Consider the following 18,779-nt stretch of genomic DNA (forward strand, 5'->3'; position numbering starts at 1 on the left):
CTTTATCCCTAACTACTTGCTGTATGTTATGTTAAAATGCCATTCAATCGTTTCCATTTTAATCCCAATCAATCTTACTTTTCCCTTCGTTGGATTCTTTTTTTTTCATGTTCTTTAGCCCGCAAATTTGATTCACACAAAATGTTGACGAGAAAAATGATTAGTTACTAAGTATTTGACGGTTTCTTTAAACTGGTTCCATTCTAAAATGCATTACTTGGAGCTGTTACCATAACTACTAACTTACCATAACTACTAACTTTATCTTCTTTTGTGGAGCCTGAGAAATCGGAGACATAAGTGATTTGCTCAAAATTTTTGAAATTTACCCTGTCCCTGTAATCGGGAACCGTCTTGTCTTTATCAACACAAATTGCAAACTTCCTGTCACAATTCAAATCGGCGTGTTATATTTGTGGGGGTGGTTAGGCAAGGAGTTTTCCACTAATAGTATATATTTTCAGGTTCTTCGCTGAAGATCTCAGTTATCTTATTGACTGCACAGATCTAGGCATGGATTATTGGACGAGAGCACTATTAGGTAAGTGTTTCAAGCAGGACTCTCTCTTATTTTTTATCCTCTCCATCTCCAAACCTTTTTCATATTCTTTTATTTGCGCTTTGGTGATTATATGTGTAGTGTACCGCTCCATAATAACATTTTTTTTTGTATTCGATTCGATTTCCTTTGTTTGTTTATTGCCATCGAATTCTTTTTTCGATAATAAAAGCTCTGCTGAGGTAAAGTGCATTCTGCAGCGCCGAAATTAGCTTCATAATGCAGTCATCAAGGGAAAATCTCAGATTTCATAACCGATTCATCTTTAAGCGACCACAAAAACTCAAAAGAGTGCAAGCCTACTATCCAGCAACTGGATATCTGTATACGAAATTTAAGCCAACGTAAAAATCTTCGCCGTTCACGCTGCTCGATCTCCTCGATTTTTCCGCATGAATGCTTCGATATGCAAGGCAAACGCAGTATTAGTCTTGTACATTCTCCTCCTATCTTTTTCAGGACAAGTAGTTGAAGTTCGAAAACGCCTTACACAACGAGAAATGGACAGTTTGGCTGAGCTTGGAACACTAAGATCGGCAATCGATGCGAAAGCGGACAAACAACGCTTTTTCGAAGCTCATCATGCTACATTCATGTTACCGAAACAATTCGAATTCAGGTAATTGGAACGAATTTCATTCGGTACGGATCAATTTTAAGGATTGATGGATGACAGTTGACGAGCAGATTGTGACAGGGTGCACGTTTTTCGACGTTTTGCAGGCCGCAACTGGGTGACTGCATATGTACCGTATCTGCTGAAAAAGGGATTGCTGGTGAATTAGCGCAACGACAGAAACAGATCGAGAAACGTCTCGAGGGATTGCGATTTGAGAGCGATGAGGTAGGGTTTCATCTAAATTGCGGCGATGAAAAGCTGATGGATGATATGAGAGGGTGCGGTCCAGCTATTTCTGTAACTGATTAAGTGACGAGAACTATCTGTATGGGTAAACAGCGTCTGTTGTGACGCAGAAGATTTTCTTCCGTCCTTGTCATAGAAATACTCGACTGTATGAATTACTGTATAGGCGGGTGTAGGGTAGCGGTTAGAAGTTCCGGTGCCTGCACGATCAATAGGAAGTTCGAGTCCGTCCTAGTCCTCATGAAGCCTTTCATCCCTCCGGATAAGTAGGTGCCAGACTTGTCTGGGAGGATAAAAACACTGACTTGACCTATCGGCTAGCCACCGCAAGTCATTATATAGGCCAGTTACACGTTCTTAAACCTCAAACGATTCTGAATTGAAGTGAACGTGGGGGCGCATCCCAAGCGGATTGATTAACGCCAGACACTTTATCCTTTGTCCTTTATCCTCTATCCTTTATGGATTACTGTAGACATGGGCCTTGCTAGCTCGAACACTTCTACCCTGGGGTAGCCTACGGTGTATGTATTAAACGCATCACCCCACGAATCTGAGGTGGTGCAGACTTCAGGTGGAGTATTCGTATTCGGGATGGGAGACTATGGAGAGGGGGGGGGTGATTCCGCTCATTTCTTGCCAATTGCCGTAAGAAACGGCACTGAAGATGCAGCGCCGCACAAGGCTGGCGCGCTCCAGTCGAACACCTTGTAGAAAATAGTGCGCCAAAACGCCTAAAGCTGTATCTTCCGGGCCGATTTTTTACGGCAATTAGGAAGAAATGGACGGAATCACCACCCTCCCCATAATCTACTAAGTCGTATACGAACACTCCACGTGAAATCCGTACCACCTGGAGTGAGATTATATACCTTTCTCTGAATCGATGTGAATTACGGGACCTTCGCATTTCTCTGTTTTTCACAGCCATTTTTTTATCATAAAATTTGTTATAGGTAAAAGCAGTACGCTTTGCAACGTTATTTATTGATTCGTAATTTTTACTTCGTAAATGATGAATTAGCAACAAAAGAATGGGATAGCGATGTCTCCTTTTCTGTCTCCACTGTTCTTTTGATCTCAGCTTGAATCATATTTGTATTAGGTATTCTGGATACTCGAAAAGTCTCAATTCTGTTCTCATAGCACTGTTTTAGTTGATGTGAAAAAATCTACATACACGCTGTTATCATCCCATTCAGGTCTGGAAAAGCCTGGAAGCGTCCGACCGCCAACTTCTCCAAATGTATAATAGCGACTTCAGAGAGAAGGAAGAGCCAGGCAAATGGCGTCAGGATATTGTGGTTACTTATCAGTATTACCTCAAGGTTTCTTTTTTTTCACCACCATTTTAAGATTCTTTTCACCTTTTAACAATAAAATATCGCTTTGCAGAAATTTGAATATTTCTTACTAAATGGTAATCTTATTGAACGATTGGAAGCAAGAAGTAAAGCGATCACTGAAGCATTGTCGAGAGCTTCAGGAGCTTCAGCAAATAACAGCCTGATAATGGGAACGGAGGAAAGAACTCGGCGACGACCGAAAAGAATAGGCGTCGCCGGCACGGATGATTCGAAACCGCGTCCAAAATTGTTCGGTTGGTCACATTTTGCAGAAAATGCTGGAGTTCTGCGTTTTCAAAGCAAGATCGATTATAGGAGGAAGCCTTGATGAATATGTGGAGGCAACCGGTGAACCTATTCCGTTGGTTGTCGTATCGGCAATCGGATACTTGTCCAGATACTCTTTGAGGAATCAAGGCCTATTCCGAGTTAGCGGCTCACAATCGGAAATCAATAGGTTCAAGGAGGCGTATGAGAGGGGTAAGTGCGCGCCGCAACTTTGACTCCTACTTTTTTCTTTTTTTGCTTTGTGCAAATTTTTTCTTAATGTTTTTCTTTCTTTTGGCGATGAACTCTGACACGCCAATTTAATATTTATTTATTTATCACGCTCAATGTTCGCCGGGGGCGGGGAATGCAACTAAATACAGAAGATACATAGTGAAAAAGCAGCAAACAGAATACAATGGACAGGAATTAGTTTTGTTTCTTTTCTTTCCTGTGTTCCATTACACCACAAAGATGATTTACCATTCAAAGACATCAAAAACTCAGAAAGTCAGGTATTAAGACGGAGGAGTTATTAAAGTGAAGGCAGGCTACAGATATTAGTGGCATCCATCACATAAATCAGCAAGATGTCCTCTTCATGATTTTTATACTTGCTATTCTTCTTTAAATATCAAATATGAAAGTTTTTTCTTATGGTTTGTACAATGTTTTGCACTTTGTTTTCTTTCATCTTTCGTTTTAACTACAGTATTTTAATTCAGGAGATGATGCATTCGCTGATCTAACAGATGGTAGTGAGTCGAACTCAGTAGCTGGAGTACTAAAGTTGTACCTAAGAGAGCTACGCGAACCGTTGTTCCCAATATTTCTTTTCGATCAATTCACAGATTGTGCTAAAGCAGATTCTACACAGGAATTTGTGAGAAAGGTACGTTCGTTGTTCCGATATAATCATGGAAATAGCTAATTCTAGTGATTGAAACAATCTGTTATTGTTGTTGTTTGCAAAATGTTATTTTACAAAGGAGAAGTGTAGGTACAACTATAAAAATATCTTCAAAGGTTTTCTTTTTGAAATTTATGTAATTGGATAATATGGTTGCGCTTGAAACAGGTTTGTCCCCTATTTGTTTTCCTGCATATTTGTTTTTTTTGCTTCTTTTTTCTTTGTTCATTTCAAAGTCATGAAAATGACAGCTCTTTTACTGCATCGTCTAGTCACGAAGTTTGGAATGTACATTATATGTTATAGGAGTAATAAAAATTCTAGCAAACATTCCAGAGTTATTAATATAGTGTACCCGAGAATTTTATTGAATTTCGCAGTAGATAATAACTGCGTGAGTATGCATTAAAATTTTCTTTTTCTGGATTTTCTTCTATTGCATCAGGAAATTTCTAATGTTCCAGGCTCGAGAATTGATTGAGAAGTTACCAGTTTCGCATATTCTTTTGCTACGTTTCCTCTTTGCTTTCCTATCACATCTATGTGAATTCGCTGACGAAAATATGATGGAACCGCATAATATGGCTATATGTTTTGGCCCAACATTATTACCGATTCCGGAAGGCAAAGATCAGGTTTGTGGAATGGTTTTGCGGTTATTTTTTTTTGAAATATAGCGGACTTAAGAATTGTTTTTAAATTTTAAAAAAAATTCTGACGAAAATTTCTTTATGCACGCTTTTTTTACTCCTTCAATTACATGTCAAAGCTAATATAGCGGGTCTGGACTAGATTACGCTCACGAAGTAGTGTTCAGTTTCCTTCTCTTCTCGATATACGTACCATAGTTGTATGTAAGGGCTTTTTAGTTCATGGAAATTAACACAAAAATTTGACTCCAAGAATTGTGAGACATTACTTTTGTGAAAATTGTACTATTCGAAATGAAACCATAAGAGTTGTGCCATCAAGTGTTTCCTAACACCCCTAGTATTGGATTAGTATTCTGCTCCACGAAAAATCTTAACCAAAAATGGAGATAAGGTCGTTCCAGGTTTTCTATCACAATTTTGTAAACGAACTAGTGAGGAATCTGATTTTGAACGTCAATGATGTGTTCCCACATGATCTTCCTGGTCCGGCGTATGATAAATATGCGGCTGTAGCAGACGATGTGGATCACATGGGTTACATGGACGATGTGTAAGTGATGCATTTTGTGTAATTTTCAAAGTAATGTAATTATTCTTGTAAATAGAGAGTTGAGATCTTTTTTTACAGAATCTTTCTACCTAGCGTGCTATTCTGTATTGGAGTTTTTTTTTTGCAGATCAAACTTATGAACGCCTCGCTGCAAATTTTACATACTCGTTTGGTTCGTAAGCCACGGAAACACAAAGTACATTAGTGAAATAAATTTGTTTTTTTTGCCAACAAGGCTTTGGCAAAACTGTGTTATTTGTGCCTATTTGTTGCCTGATGTTTCGACAACCTCGTCTTTATTGAAAGCCTGAAAATGTTTCGAGGTTTTTAAGCATGAAAAAAAAATTATAATTGAAAATAGTTGCAGTAGTCTTTTTTTGCATATCGTGGGATCTTTGAAAGCAAACGGAGGGAAATAGTTGTTTGTGCTGATGTGAAATAGCTAAATATAGAAAATTTGTAAAAATTTCTTTTCTGGTTTTTTTAAAGTAATATTATCCCAAAAAAAGGTAAAAAAGTGAAGTTTAGTTGATTGTCGCTGCCGTATTGGCGGAAACACAGAAGAAAGCGAGACTTGACCCCTCAGCTCCGCTTGCTTCAGAACTCGCAACCAAACCTTTCCATTCAGTGATGGCATCTCTGACGATGAGGATTGTCTCCGAAATGGTATAGGCGGTGGAATGTCAGCCGACTCTGCACTCGTCGAATCCACTTACGATATGTCAACATCCACGGATATAGTGAAAGACACTACCTCATCAACGATCCAAAGAGCACCGACACCTGAAGAAACAATGAGCCAACCGCCAAGTGTGTCCTCAAGGTAGAATTCGCCGAATTATTTACCATCTACTTCTAGACTCTTGGTCCACCACTGAGTGATTCCTGTGATTTAGGTCATCAAATCGATCGAATCTGAATCTGGAGGCGTACTTGAGGCGAATGTCCGAAGATGTTTCGCCAGCGCTGAGAACTGAAATGCCACATTTGATCGCAAATGAAGCTGCGGCGAAGTTTGCTGCGAGAGAACGAGCGGCAACTGCGCCTAAATTAAACTCTAGGTAAGTTTGCAAATTTTATGACCTCTGGATAAGGATCTGACTAGATTTTTTGTATCGTATTGATTCTATGTATTGTAATGTACTGAACAGTGTATTGTTCATTATGCACTCACCTTTACGGTCCCCCTTGAATTTTTTCCCGTTGAGATCGTACATGAAATAAAATGACACCGAAGGAGTTCTTGATCTCAGAAAAGTCTAGGATTTGAAGTGTGAGCGAAGTATTTTGCTGGAATGACACTTACACTTAATTTTTAAGCGAAATTCGTAGGCGGTTGGCCAATGTCTCTAGCTGAATCCCACTTTTTTCAGGCAAACCCCGATTTGGGAACAAGAACGACCGTCCTCACATGGTTCCCATTCCTCAACAGGTCATTCGTATGCATCCTACTCATCTCAACAATCCACGTCCAGCGTTCAATCGCAAACAGTGAACACTTCGACAAGTACGGTACATGGAAGTAACAATACAGTTACTGGCGTACGATTGCCTACGATGACCTCGTTACGGGACCAACTTCATCATTTCCGAAAAGAACTGAATAGTGGAAGAGAGGACACATCGAGGGTGTACCCGATGTGAGTTCTTATATATTTTAAGGATAGGATTGTGTTGAAAAATGTTAGTCTTCAAGGTCTGAGGGATTATCGGGATTTCCACGACGAGTGGGCCAACACAGTGATGGTACGGTGCTTGATGCACGAGGAGGTAGCGAGGCGCCTAGGTGGGGATCATTTATAGTGTTTATATTGTTTGTAATTTATTATATTATATGTTTTAAGACAACTGGACAGGTGCTTAAATGATGTCCGATCGGGAATTGGTGAACGAGGCAGTGAGCCAGCGTTGATGAAGTGGGTTATCATTATGTTCTCACGCTTTCACGTTCTTTTTTTCTAAAAAAAAAAATTAACTGTTCGACGATCGAACATGTGTTCACTGCCATTTCTCACTTTTTTCTCACGATTTTCTTGATGTGAAGCTGTCAACGCGGGAAATTGCAGTCGAACACATGTTGTCGATGAATGTTTTTGTTCGATCTGTGTCCATTAGCACGCTTTCTAACCTGGTTTATGGCAAGCATGGTACGGGAAAAGGGGCGCAAATGCAATATAAGCTTGTTCTTGGTTCATTCTTCGCTTTGGGAAGGTCGAGTTCTTTTTATTTTACGATTTATTTGAGAAGAACTCAGTTAAGAAATCGCAGTCAACCAAAGGCAAACTGACATGCCCATGCCCTTTTTCCTCAGACTATCTCGCGATCGCACCTATCAGGTGAAACTGAGGCAGTGAGAGATGTCTACAACTACTTACACACAAATTTCATCTCATTATAGGACTGATCAACCAGATGTGGTCGCATCCGCTCGACATTCCGTACGAGCACAAAGTGAGCTGCACAAATTACGCGATCGTGAGAACTCGTCACCACCATTGGAAGAACTGGCAGCAGCAGCGTTAAAAGCGTCCCAATTTGACTAGGATATTAGGAACAATATCTGTTTTTTTTTTCTTCTTCGTGGTCTCGTTGAACATCATAGACAGTACACTAGTAGCTTTATCAATATCGATTATCGATTGATCGATTCATAAGAGGGTCATATGAGCATATATATGTAAAACACTTGTCGAGATAGTACACATGTTATATATTCACGTATTCCATGAAGCTAGTCTTTATTCATATTTCGCCCCTGTACTCTTAGTTACTACGGTCCTTATATTCGGATTTGAGGGAAGTTGGCTTCTTACCTTCGGAGTTGTGTACAGACCATGTACCCTTATTGGGTTTCGGTTGAACCCCCTTGAACCCAAATTTTCACAATTTTATTAGAATGGTCCGTGAGTTTTAGGTTACAGCATTGCTTGGACCAACTTGACCAGTCGGCACTTTTTTTCGTGGTTAACTGTCCACAAAAATTCTTCATTAATCAAATTCATTTTCCATTGTTGCGGTCGGTATTCCGCCTTTTTTTTTGAAGATGTTTTTATGAAAAGGATCATTTTTCTGTATTTTTCTCGCCTGGTTCACTTTTCGGGAGTGGTTTCAGATAATTAAATAATAATTTCGCATAATAATCGAATAAACACAGTGAGTAGAGTAGGTTATCGTGTGGCCGATTAGTCCTCGTCCAAATGCTGTACCTAATTTCCGGATTAGAGATGAGAATCGAATATTTTATTCCATTAATGAGTCATTCCGTATCGAAAATGTAACATTTTTCGTGACAAGTTCGCTGAAAAGCGCTGAATCCGCATTGGTAGATGTCTTGGTACACACCTGCAGCCATTCAAAGACTCCAATATTGATCGTTTTTGTAGTGTCTGTTTTTTTGGGACAATGCTGCAAGAGTAAGTCGTGTTCACCTACCTACCTATGAGATTCAGCCTGTGCGCTGCGTTTTTAAATTTCTCTCGTGATGTCTGCCGCCTTTTTCTTGATCTTTCGCTACTTCTTATATTTCTTTCCCCACTCCCCACTCTACATTGTCACTGTCACACAAGATCAACGAATTTCCACCCTATTCGTATCGAATAATAGAAACGACACGAGAACTCGTCCTCACATGTACTATTGTACTTGTTTGAATGTTTGTTTGTTTGTTTGTTTTTTGTTGAATAGGTGAATTGGCGGGTGCCTTTTTTCCTATGAAGAATGAGAATGTTCGTGTATATCCGGCTATCCGCGACTACTACACTACAAACGATGCCTAAATTCTCTGTGACGTAATAAAGTACCTTCCATATAATTGTAAAGTGTTGTTCTAATTGTGTTTTATTGTTTCGATTTACTAATTAATAAAAAAATTCCTGTATTACTGGTTCGTGTGTTTGTTTGTTTTTTTTTCTCGAGCGTTATAACGCTATGAAATTTTGATTGTTCTTTCCATTGGTAGCATCGTTAACTAGAAAAGATGCTTTACTATACTGGAAATTAGAAAAAAAATTGTAGTCTTAGGTGAGTATCCACTAATTTTAACTACTAGCGTCTCTTCAAACCGAGATATTGACAACGATTTGTTGCAGAGAAAAATCGGGAGGTTCACAGAAAAAGGGAATACACGGAAAGGAGTTTCAAGGTATGATATCGTTAACTGAAGACAGCTTCTTTTTAAATATAAGTTGAGTGGTTAGATAGAGTTAAAACTGAAGTGCGTTTAGTAGCGCTTCCTCATGTAGTTGTAATTTGATGGAACGTGTAAAAAGATCGGTCTTCAGCTGAACCTGGACAAGACGATGTTCATGAGGAACGGATTGGTTTCTAATGCCTCATTTACACTTAATTAAAAGAATATATCTTAGTGCTCCAGCTGTGTATATCTGGGTAGGGAAGTTAATATGATGAACGGCTCGACCTCCGATCAGAGTAGGAGCAAACGAGCAGCCTAGGGAGCGTGCAAGAACATCGAGGATGTAGTGAAGAAGACTAAGAACATCCAGGCCCGCGGTCACCTATCCAGCACTGTCGTTCCTTTCTGTTGTGACCTACGCTTTGGAAACCTGGGCGTTTCGCAAGCAGGGGGAAAGTGTGATCAGCATCATAGAAAGCTCAATTGAAAAGCTGATGCTGGGGGTATCTCGATTTTGCGCAAAGCGAAAGACGGGACTAAAGTTCACGTTCAAAATAAAGACTTTGTTTTTGTTTAGATAATTTTTAGACACATTTTTCTCACTGAGCTATACTATGCGTCAGGTCCTATGATGTGTTCTGTTCTTCGGCTGGGAGTAGCCGGTGCTACTGGAATATTGAAACAAACGTCATGTTCTGCAACACAAGCATATTCGAACACGATACAGGTAATATTTGAAACGTTCTTTTATTGCTCCCTTCTCCCTTCCTTTTCCCTGAAACTCGGAAAACTCGAAATATATACATAGAGATTGGAAAAATTTAAATAAGGTTCACTTACTTTTTTCGATCCTCTATTTGATTATTCTCAAAAATTGATCATATGCTTTGTTCCGATTTGCCTGACTAGCTTTTGGTTTAACATAGTGTTCGAGAATCGAATATTCATTGCAGATGATTCATTGGTTAGGAACGACATATTGATTTTTCCAGCGATTATATTGCGATTTTCTCTTCTTTAGAAACGTCCTACAGGACCTCCCGTAGAACCAATGGTGGCAGCATGTTGTGGACAAGGTTGTGTGAACTGTGTATGGTTGGAGTATGCGAATGATCTTATTGACTATTACAGTGAGTTTGCCTCCCACTGCTGGCTTTTACCACGATTATCGTTATCAGTTATCCTTGCTTCCATACGAACTTTACTTTGAGTTTATTGCCTTCTTTATTTAAAAAAAGCGTTAGGATTGTAGAAAAATCTCTCGTTGCGTTGGCAACTACAAACTTTGCCTCTGTGGAAATATTTTGGAGTTTTTCTAACTTTTTGATTAGATTTTGAATTGCTCTTTTTGAATCGATGGAACGATGAAGCAATTTTGGCCGCAGTGGGTTCGTGAAAAGAACGACAACTAGAAGGACCTGTTATCTATAGGAAAAGAAAAGAAAATTAAGTAGAAGAATGTGCGAGAAAATGATTAAATGTTATTTGAGGTGGTCAACGAATCGAAGAAACAATAAAAGAGCTTGAGAAGAAAGTACCGGACGCGAACGTCCGAGCCTACGTGTTAAGCGAACTTCGCCTGAAAATGAGAAGATTTCACTAAACATATGACGTTACCCATCGTTATAACTCGTCAGGATTCACTGTGTCTTTATAGAAAAGCTCAGTGATTCATAAACCCTTAGTAAAATAAAAAAAAAGCGGAGTTTCTTATGCATAACCTAATCGTTTTCATTTACCTTTTCACCATAAAGTACTGTCAACTAGCAATTTCAAAGAGGAAAAGGGCGTTGGCTTGCGGTCATCCCAAAGAGTGCTCTAATTGCTATCTAAGCAAGTTTGTTGAGGTCTGAACTACTAAACAGAGTTTGTTGATTCAGTAATTACGTAAACTAGCAAAAATTTGAACGTCCGGCTAGGGCAGGACTTCAGACTACTTGCGATGCTCGTTCCGCTTGCATTCACTGATCAATAAAGATTAAGAGTAGCGGCACTTCATGCAAATTTTTGGTACAGAATTAAATTTGTCTTTTCCTTAACAACACTTTTTTCGTTCTTTTTAGGAAGATTTAGCATTGATGAGAGATTCCATAGTTTTCTTCCTAAAGACATCAGTACTACATTCGAAGAGTATTTAAACTTGATTTTACACCTATGTTCTTTTGATACTGCTACTTTTTTGAGAACTTGTCTGAACGTCCGGTTAAAGCCGGCCTCCAGACTTTTTGTTGTGTTCCCTTCGCTCGCCATCACTGACCAATGAAAATTAATAGTAGTGACATTTTCTGCAGAATTAGAATGGTACTTTTCTAACAACGCCTTCTTCTTTTTGTCATAAATTTGGGTGAAAGGTGCCACAGGTTTCTTTATACTCGCATCAAATCTACATTTGAAGAATATTCATACTCCAGCTTCAAACACTCCTTCGATACTGTTTTGTCCTTGCATGAGTTGTCAAGATGGTTTATTAGATAAGCATACTTGCTCACAAACTAGACCAAAATCTGGCAACTATGCCAAACATTGCTGCCTACATTGAATGGGTGAATAAGAACCTCCCAACACATGGAAATTACACACAACGGCAATAACACAATATACACGACTACATGAACTAACACAGTTAACACCTCTACGGCTCCACAACCTCCCCCCTAAGATGAACGCATCAAGTACGCCTTCATCTTTGGGTCGGGTTGCAATCGACGAGGCAGTCGGCGTTGTCGAAGTGGTCTAGTCGTCGTCGTCGGCACAATAGTTGGTGCTCGATCCTTGACATTGTCCTTGACGTCGGCGATCGTCCTTGCCATACCATGGTAGCGTCGGTCTTCCTGGTTGAACGGCATCTTGGAGGCTTCAGTCTTCTCGCAGCTAACTCTCCGGTGCTTTTCTCCACGCATCTGATTAACGTGTCTTTACCACAAATCGTCCTCTTCTGTTAGCACGTCGTACACGGCTCGTCCATAGCGATTCTTCACACGTGCAGGGATCAATTTCTCATGTCCCGGGCGGTAGTCACGCATCCACACGAGTTCTTCCTGGCGGTACGATCTCTGCTGTGCTCCATGATGACGATTCAACTGCTCCTCAATTTCCACATTGCCCGTTCCTTCTTCTTTAGCTTATTCCTTCAGCAGCGTCAATGACGTCCTCAACTGACGCCCTAGGAACACCTCCGCTAGAAAGAGATGTCCTGGCGTTGACGCACATGGTGTTCGTCGATGACACTGCAAAAGTTCTGCAAACTTCTCTGACGTCCCTTCCTCCTTAATCTTATGAAGGGTTCTTTTCAAGGTGTCCACAAAGCGTTCTATTTGACCGTTTGACTGTGGATGGAACGGCGGCTCAATTCCCTGCATGTCGCAGAATCCCTGGAACTCCTTCGCTGTAAGCTGCGTACCGTTGTCTGACACGATCACCCTGGGATTTCCGAATTGTGCCAGCAGTATTCTGAGTCTCTCAACGTTGCAGTGGTTGAGAACGACGACATTTCAAAGACTTCTGGCCACTTCGAATACGCATCAACTACCACAAGGTACATCCTACCATTGAGTGGTCCCGCATAGTCGATATGAATCCTGTCCCACGGTTTCTTCTCAGTGGTCCACGAGTTGAGAACTGTCTTCTTTGGCATCTTCGCAGCTTCTTGACAGTTGCGGCAGTGGCGTACAGCTTCTTCGATGTCCCTGTTGATGTTCGCCCAGTACACATATCCTCGGGCGAGCATCTTCATTCTTTTCATTCCTGGATGTCCTTCATGCAGTTGTTTCAAAACTGCTTCTTGAAGTGAGGCTGGCACGATGATTCTGTAGCCAAAATGCAGGCATCCGTTCTGCACTGACAGTGCGTAGCTCAGAGCGTTCCAGGTGTTGATTTGTTCCTTAGGCTTGCTTGGCCATGTTCCTGTCTGCAGCATCCATATGACCTGCGATACCCTTTCATTCTTCCTAGACTCTTCTTCAATAGTTTTCCTGGTCACGGATAGTGCTTTTACGGCAGCACTCTGAACAGCAAGAATGTCCTGTTCAATTTTGGCTATCACAATATCTTCTGTCTGAGCCGGTCTTGGAGGGATCAGGCGTGATAAGACGTCAGCTTGTCCAAACTCTGTCGTCTTGTGATATTCGATATCAAAGTCATATCCGAAAAGTATCAACCTCTAACGTAGCAGTCGGTTTGCCGTGTATACGGGAACCATTTTCTTTGGTCCGAAAATGTGTACCAACGCCTTGTGTTCCGTGAGGAGCTTGAATCGACGTCCATATACGTAACGGTGGAACTTCCGAACAGCGAATATCAAGGCGAGTCCCTCTTTCTCGATCTGACCGTAGTTTCCTTCTGCAGCGGTAAGACTTCGGCTTGCATGCCATATTGCCTTCTCGGTCCCATCCGGCATCCTGCCCAGGATCACCGCTCCAATTCCATGGTCTGATGCATCGGCCACTACAATTATATCCAGACTAGGATCAAAATGCGTCAGGAGCAGGTCTGAAGCAAGTACTTCCTTGGCGCGATTGAAGGCTGCTTCACATTCCTCATTCCATTTGAACGGAACGTTCTTCTTCAACAAAGTATCCAGCGGTGCGCGTAACTGGCACATCTCCGCGACAAACGATCCATAGTAGTTGATCATACCAAGGAACGAGCGAACCTCTGCCACGTTCTTTGGTACTGACATCTGGCGGATGACCTCAATCTTATCTGGGTCAGGATGACATCCGTCCTTATCTATGATGCATCCGTGATAACGGATCTGAGGCATCAAAAAGTTACACTTTTCCAATCGGACGCGTAAGCGTATTCGTGGATCCTTCCGAATAGCGCTTCCAAGTTATGGCGATGCTCCTGTTGTGTGCGGCCTGTGACTATCACGTCATCCAGATAGGCAGCAACGCCTTCCAGTCCACATATCACTGAATCCATGATCTGCTGGAATATGCCAGGTGCTGACTTCACGCCGAAGGGTAGACGATTGTAGCGGTACAGTCCTCTTTGCGTATTAATCGTCAGCATTTCCTTCGATTCTTCTTCAACTTCCACCTGCAGATATGCTTCTGCAAAATCGATTTGCGTGACAAGCTGTCCTCCATTCAGCTTCGTAAACACGTCCTTCGCCGTGGGCAACGGGTGTTGGTGCAACTGCAGCGCATCGTTCAATCCTGTCGAGAAGTCTCCGCACAAGCGGATTTGCCCACTTTTCTTCTTGACTATAACCATAGGCGTGGCCCACTCTGAGTGCTCTACTGGGGATATCACTTGTTCGGCCACCAGCCGATCAATTTCAGCATCCAAATCCGGCACGGAGGCATAGGGTACTGGTCGCTTCTCCTTGAAAACAGGTACTGCGTTGTCCCTTAACAACAACTTCGCCTTAGTCTTGACGCATCTGTCAAGTCCGCATTTGAACACTTCTGCGTATTCCTTCTTCAAGTCTACGGCGATTTCCTCTCGGTTTGCTTCTTCTTTAGTCACCATTCAGCAGTAGTATTTGTCTTTCAACTCCTTGTACGCTGGAAGTTGAATACACCACTCCAGTCCTAGCAGATTCGTGCCTTCGGTGACGTAACAAGTTCCATTACCTAGGATTTTCTTCCCTGTTGTCCGGTCTCTGACAAAGAAGCCTGTGGAGAATCTTCCATCAATCTTCATCGGTGATCCATCTGCCGCTTTGGCTGGCATGATACAGGGTTCCAAGGGTGGAGATCCGAGCTTTTTCCACGTTCGACGTGATACCAACGTGATATCTGCGCCTGTGTCGAGCTGGAAGCGTAGAGAACGTCCGCTGATATTGACATCGAGGTAGGCTCGAGCGTTCTTAGCGGCGAAGGTGACAACGTTCTTGCACTGGCTTTTCTTGCGACGGTTGGATCGTCTTCTTGGTTTCTGTCCCATCTTCTGTCCAGTGCTGGAGGAGAGAAGCGGACATGTGCTTCTGTAGTGCGGTAATCCACATTCCACGAAGTACTTCACATTCTTTTTCTGCACGACATGGACATCATGACTTCCTTCCATGTCTGTGTTGTCCATCTTCAATGCGGTGAAGTTCTCACATTCAGCAACGAGGTCTTCTATCGTCAATGGCGCATCTTCTGTGTGCGTATCCAGTCGACGGAGCATTCTGAGACGAACATCTCGAAGCGACGGATCTTGAAGTCCTGCTACGAACTGTAGCGTCTTCAGTGCTGTGTAGTGCAGCTCCTTCAGTTGACCTCCTTTGTCCATTCGCTTGCGTAACGGCCGATGACTGGCCGTCAGCGGCAATCAGTTTATCCTGAGACACTCGTACGGTCGTCGAATCAGCGTCTTCTTTGACGCAAGGAACTTTTTCAGATTCGCGACCGTCGTCTCGAAGTCGATCTCGCGCGGTTGTTTCGGTAGTATGTCATTTTAATATTTCCGATACGCATCCTCGTCCAGCTTCATGAGGATCAAATCGCGCCTCCTGCTATCCGGCAAGACCGAATCCGGGATGACCGGGCTGTACCTCTTGTACCAATAGGCGAAAGTGTGACCCACCTCCTCGTCGGACACAAACATTTGCACGTCCTTACTCAGCTGGTCGTATTGATCCTTGCTGACCACCTGGACGGCGGTTCTCTGCGTGGGTGCCAAGGCGGTTAGCAGCGTTTTCATTTCTTCATGTTCAGACCGCATTTGTTCAACCATTGCTGCAAGAAAGTTCTCGAGCTGTGACTCTGAAGCCTTACTTTTGGTTCCTCGCATCCTGAGGGGTTCCGATGGACTTGTTTGCGCTTCTTCTGCCTCTTCTTTCTTCTTGTTCGTTGATCGGCTTCTTCTGAGTCTTCTTTCTTCTGGATCCTTGATCGTGCTTCTGCTGGGTCTTCTTCTCCTGGATCCTTGATCACCACTTGTTGTGTCCTTGATTGAGTTGTGAAGATGGTTTAATGGACCGCTTACTTGCTCACAAACTAAACCAAAATCAGGCAACTGTGCCAAACATTGCCACATACATTGAGCGGGTGAATAAGACATACAATGGCAATAACACAATATACACGACTACATGAACTAACATTGTTAACAGCTCTGCGGCTCCAACAGATACCAAATTGGTATAGACACAATTTGAAAGCATTACCCTAAGTATAGGCTTTCCTCCTGTTTTTCCCCAACAGTTATCACAGAATGATGTTTTGACATAAAATGACGTGAACAACATCATCGTACTGACAAGGATAGTCAGATCATGTGAACTGTTCGCTGCTATTTAAGTAGTCGGTTTCCATTCGCGTTGCTCCCAGGGGTGGCCACTGCTATGAAACGGTTGCAATGTCCCATTTATTATACCTTTTGGGATGTGCACACGAAGTTAGTGTTCGATACTACTGCACTGTGGTGCATCAACTCCACATCGCGTCATTCCATTTTACCGCTTTACGACGTCGTCGCACCAATCCGACGTCGTGGGACCCGTCTCACCCCATTTTATAACTATCTAGCGCTGGCGCACTAATTCGACGCTGTGGGACCCTTCTCACTGCTTTCTGGAATTTCGTTGCAAATACGTCACAGCTCAAACCGGTTACTATACACATAGTATGATAATTACCTTATCCTGGAGCTTGTAGCACTTTGTACCACCTTGTAGCGCGCATCTTGAAAATTCGCGTTTGCTTGCTTCGTGACTTTACGAAGATTTCCGCAGTTAGAGTACGGTCGCTCTTTCTATAGCAATTAAGGATCATCAAACCATCCGTGAAATTCTTCCTTGCACTTCGATGCAAACTTCGGCCACAAAGTAATCAAGAGTGAAAGCGAAAATAGTCAGCAAGTTAGCAGTAGCCTCTTTAATGGCGGATACCCGTCGATTTGAAAGCTTTCAGTAGAAGTCGTTGCGATGAATTCTGACAGAAAGTTATAACTGGTCAAGTAAGATAATTGTGCTAATGAACGTAACGACTAAACCAACCAATCTTGTTTAGTGGCTCAGACCTCAAGAAACCTGGTTATGTAGCGGGTAGAGCACTTTTTGAGGCGCCCCTCTCCTCTCCCTCTTCCCCATCCTCAATTCCATTTTCGCCATTTTTGTTCTGAACCATTGGTCATTAAACTAGAATTGGAACTGTGTAAACCGTCTGATACTACTGTACATACGTTGAAGCTCATCTGAAGCGATCCTTCCAATGTTTTTAAATTTCGTTAAGGATTGTGTTTGGTTTTGGTTTTTTCTCTGTGAGTTCTTTTAGTTTCTTGCCATTGTAATACACTTGTTGTGCGATTCGATTGAACAGCATTTGTTTAGGCTCGTTCTAGCTTTCTTTTATGCTCTGTACACAGCTCGTCCCTTTTTTGGAAAGGTCCCAGTCAAGCCCTGTTTAATGTTTTTAACTTGTTTTTCTTTTCCTCGGACTTTCACTGAGGAACCACTAGAACTCACAGTAACACAGGGTAAATGCCATGTTTTTCCCCTAGCATTGCCATGAAAATGTGTCAAATATCAGCCCAAACCTCTTCTCTATTCGTTTTGTACCTCATGCAACAAATAAATTTCAGTGCTTTCATGGGTGAATCATCACTAGAATTTTCCAGAAAGGTTGTTGTTGTACTTCGTTCGAGCATATTAAACATGTGGATTGCACTAACAATGGTACTGGACTCCAAGAAAAAAACTGCATCTATATAAAATGACCGCACGCATTTTTTTTTGTTCCAATTTTAAAATTCTGAGATTTTAAAAGAACCAAGGATGATCTCATGCTGCTCAACAACAATGAAAGAAAATAGCTTTATGCCTAACATATATCCAAGAAAAAGACATTTTGATATATTATTGATTGAACCCGTTATAATGACAACTATGGACAATTGACGTCAATGGATTTGATGAGAAATCAATCGATAACATAAAAATACAGAAAGTGATGGAAGCTCGATTGATTGGGCTGAAGAGGAGAGTGTATCATCCAATAATCATTTACAAATCAACATAAATCAATATGGATCAACCGGATGATCACGCGAACTGAATGAGGAACTAGTTTATGAGGATAGATATCTGTTACGATTGTTTGACAAGTAGTAGTCACCTTCATAGTAAAGTATCCTGGCTGTTGAACATGAGAAACTGTTACCGCTGCTTATAAAAGCACGGATAGTATAGAGAAGTCAAATTATGAGATGTGAGAGACACACGAGGATCTCCTATAAGTTCCGGATCTAATCATATTGAGTTGTCTCATGCATGTGTTACTTTTGGGACAAGTGTTGGCCGCTGTTTGTTACTTCCTAGATGCTGCAAACGCTTCTCTATATTTTTTGTTGTTGTCTGGTTGACCCTTATAACCACCACAATGCGCAGAATAAAGTCCATGCGCGATTTTTGGGACAGCTAAGTTCGTTGGTACACTAACCTTCAAAATTACGACCGATCCATATCCAAAAAAGTTTTCTAGTATTTCTTTCACTGTTATAATGTAGTACAACACCTTCTTCTTTCTGGAAGTTCCAGCAAATCATGCGCTACTTACGGGACAACG

At 41.7% G+C, this 18,779-nt stretch overlaps 4 protein-coding genes across 8 annotated transcripts in view; 1 reads left to right on the top strand and 3 right to left on the bottom strand.

The window, feature by feature from the left end:
- The window catches only part of RB195_020514 (uncharacterized protein), a gene marked incomplete at both ends in the record, with an annotated part of 29,963 nt that extends 19,078 nt beyond the window's left edge, over positions 1 to 10,885 (top strand). Inside the window, 19 exons of one of the 3 annotated variants that reach the window (XM_064188850.1) lie at positions 465 to 541; positions 1,019 to 1,178; positions 1,283 to 1,403; positions 2,627 to 2,752; positions 2,820 to 3,024; positions 3,086 to 3,250; positions 3,763 to 3,929; positions 4,412 to 4,582; positions 5,002 to 5,150; positions 5,779 to 5,973; positions 6,047 to 6,211; positions 6,524 to 6,790; positions 6,847 to 6,936; positions 6,995 to 7,066; positions 7,549 to 7,677; positions 9,239 to 9,291; positions 9,906 to 10,009; positions 10,304 to 10,412; positions 10,773 to 10,885. In XM_064188850.1, coding sequence (XP_064044730.1) covers positions 465 to 541; positions 1,019 to 1,178; positions 1,283 to 1,403; positions 2,627 to 2,752; positions 2,820 to 3,024; positions 3,086 to 3,250; positions 3,763 to 3,929; positions 4,412 to 4,582; positions 5,002 to 5,150; positions 5,779 to 5,973; positions 6,047 to 6,211; positions 6,524 to 6,790; positions 6,847 to 6,936; positions 6,995 to 7,066; positions 7,549 to 7,677; positions 9,239 to 9,291; positions 9,906 to 10,009; positions 10,304 to 10,412; positions 10,773 to 10,885 — 2,638 coding nt within the window. Of the gene's footprint in view, positions 1 to 464; positions 542 to 1,018; positions 1,179 to 1,282; positions 1,404 to 2,626; positions 2,753 to 2,819; positions 3,025 to 3,085; positions 3,251 to 3,762; positions 3,930 to 4,411; positions 4,583 to 5,001; positions 5,151 to 5,778; positions 5,974 to 6,046; positions 6,212 to 6,523; positions 6,791 to 6,846; positions 6,937 to 6,994; positions 7,067 to 7,548; positions 7,694 to 9,238; positions 9,292 to 9,905; positions 10,010 to 10,303; positions 10,413 to 10,772 lie in introns of those variants that run through there. The other 2 variants (XM_064188848.1, XM_064188849.1) reach the window with 2 other exon arrangements.
- Positions 10,886 to 11,936: 1,051 nt separating this feature from the next.
- RB195_020515 (uncharacterized protein) lies at positions 11,937 to 12,182 on the bottom strand (the record flags this gene model as incomplete). The annotated part of the gene is made up of 1 exon (XM_064188851.1): positions 11,937 to 12,182. The coding sequence occupies one exon, from the start codon at positions 12,180 to 12,182 to the stop codon at positions 11,937 to 11,939; it is 246 nt and encodes an 81-aa protein (XP_064044732.1).
- Positions 12,183 to 12,197: 15 nt separating this feature from the next.
- Positions 12,198 to 15,504, bottom strand: RB195_020516 (uncharacterized protein; the record flags this gene model as incomplete). 3 transcript variants are annotated; one of them, XM_064188854.1, is made up of 6 exons in its annotated part: positions 12,198 to 12,397; positions 12,443 to 12,688; positions 12,829 to 13,441; positions 13,505 to 14,010; positions 14,058 to 14,744; positions 14,862 to 15,504. In XM_064188854.1, the coding sequence occupies 6 exons, from the start codon at positions 15,502 to 15,504 to the stop codon at positions 12,198 to 12,200; spliced, it is 2,895 nt and encodes a 964-aa protein (XP_064044733.1). The 3 variants fall into 3 exon arrangements, with proteins under 3 accessions (XP_064044733.1, XP_064044734.1, XP_064044735.1); XM_064188852.1 differs by lacking the exons at positions 12,198 to 12,397; positions 12,443 to 12,688; positions 14,058 to 14,744; positions 14,862 to 15,504 and having other exon boundaries at positions 12,698 to 13,441; positions 13,505 to 13,960; XM_064188853.1 differs by lacking the exons at positions 12,198 to 12,397; positions 12,443 to 12,688; positions 12,829 to 13,441; positions 13,505 to 14,010 and having other exon boundaries at positions 14,044 to 14,744.
- Positions 15,505 to 15,669: 165 nt separating this feature from the next.
- Positions 15,670 to 16,251, bottom strand: RB195_020517 (uncharacterized protein; the record flags this gene model as incomplete). Its single annotated transcript, XM_064188855.1, has 1 exon — positions 15,670 to 16,251. One exon carries the CDS (start codon positions 16,249 to 16,251, stop codon positions 15,670 to 15,672), a length of 582 nt encoding a protein of 193 aa, XP_064044736.1.
- Between the last annotated feature and the right edge of the window lie 2,528 nt (positions 16,252 to 18,779).

Source organism: Necator americanus, chromosome II (assembly GCF_031761385.1).
Source record: "Necator americanus strain Aroian chromosome II, whole genome shotgun sequence".
Classification (NCBI taxonomy): Eukaryota; Metazoa; Nematoda; class Chromadorea; order Rhabditida; family Ancylostomatidae; genus Necator; species Necator americanus.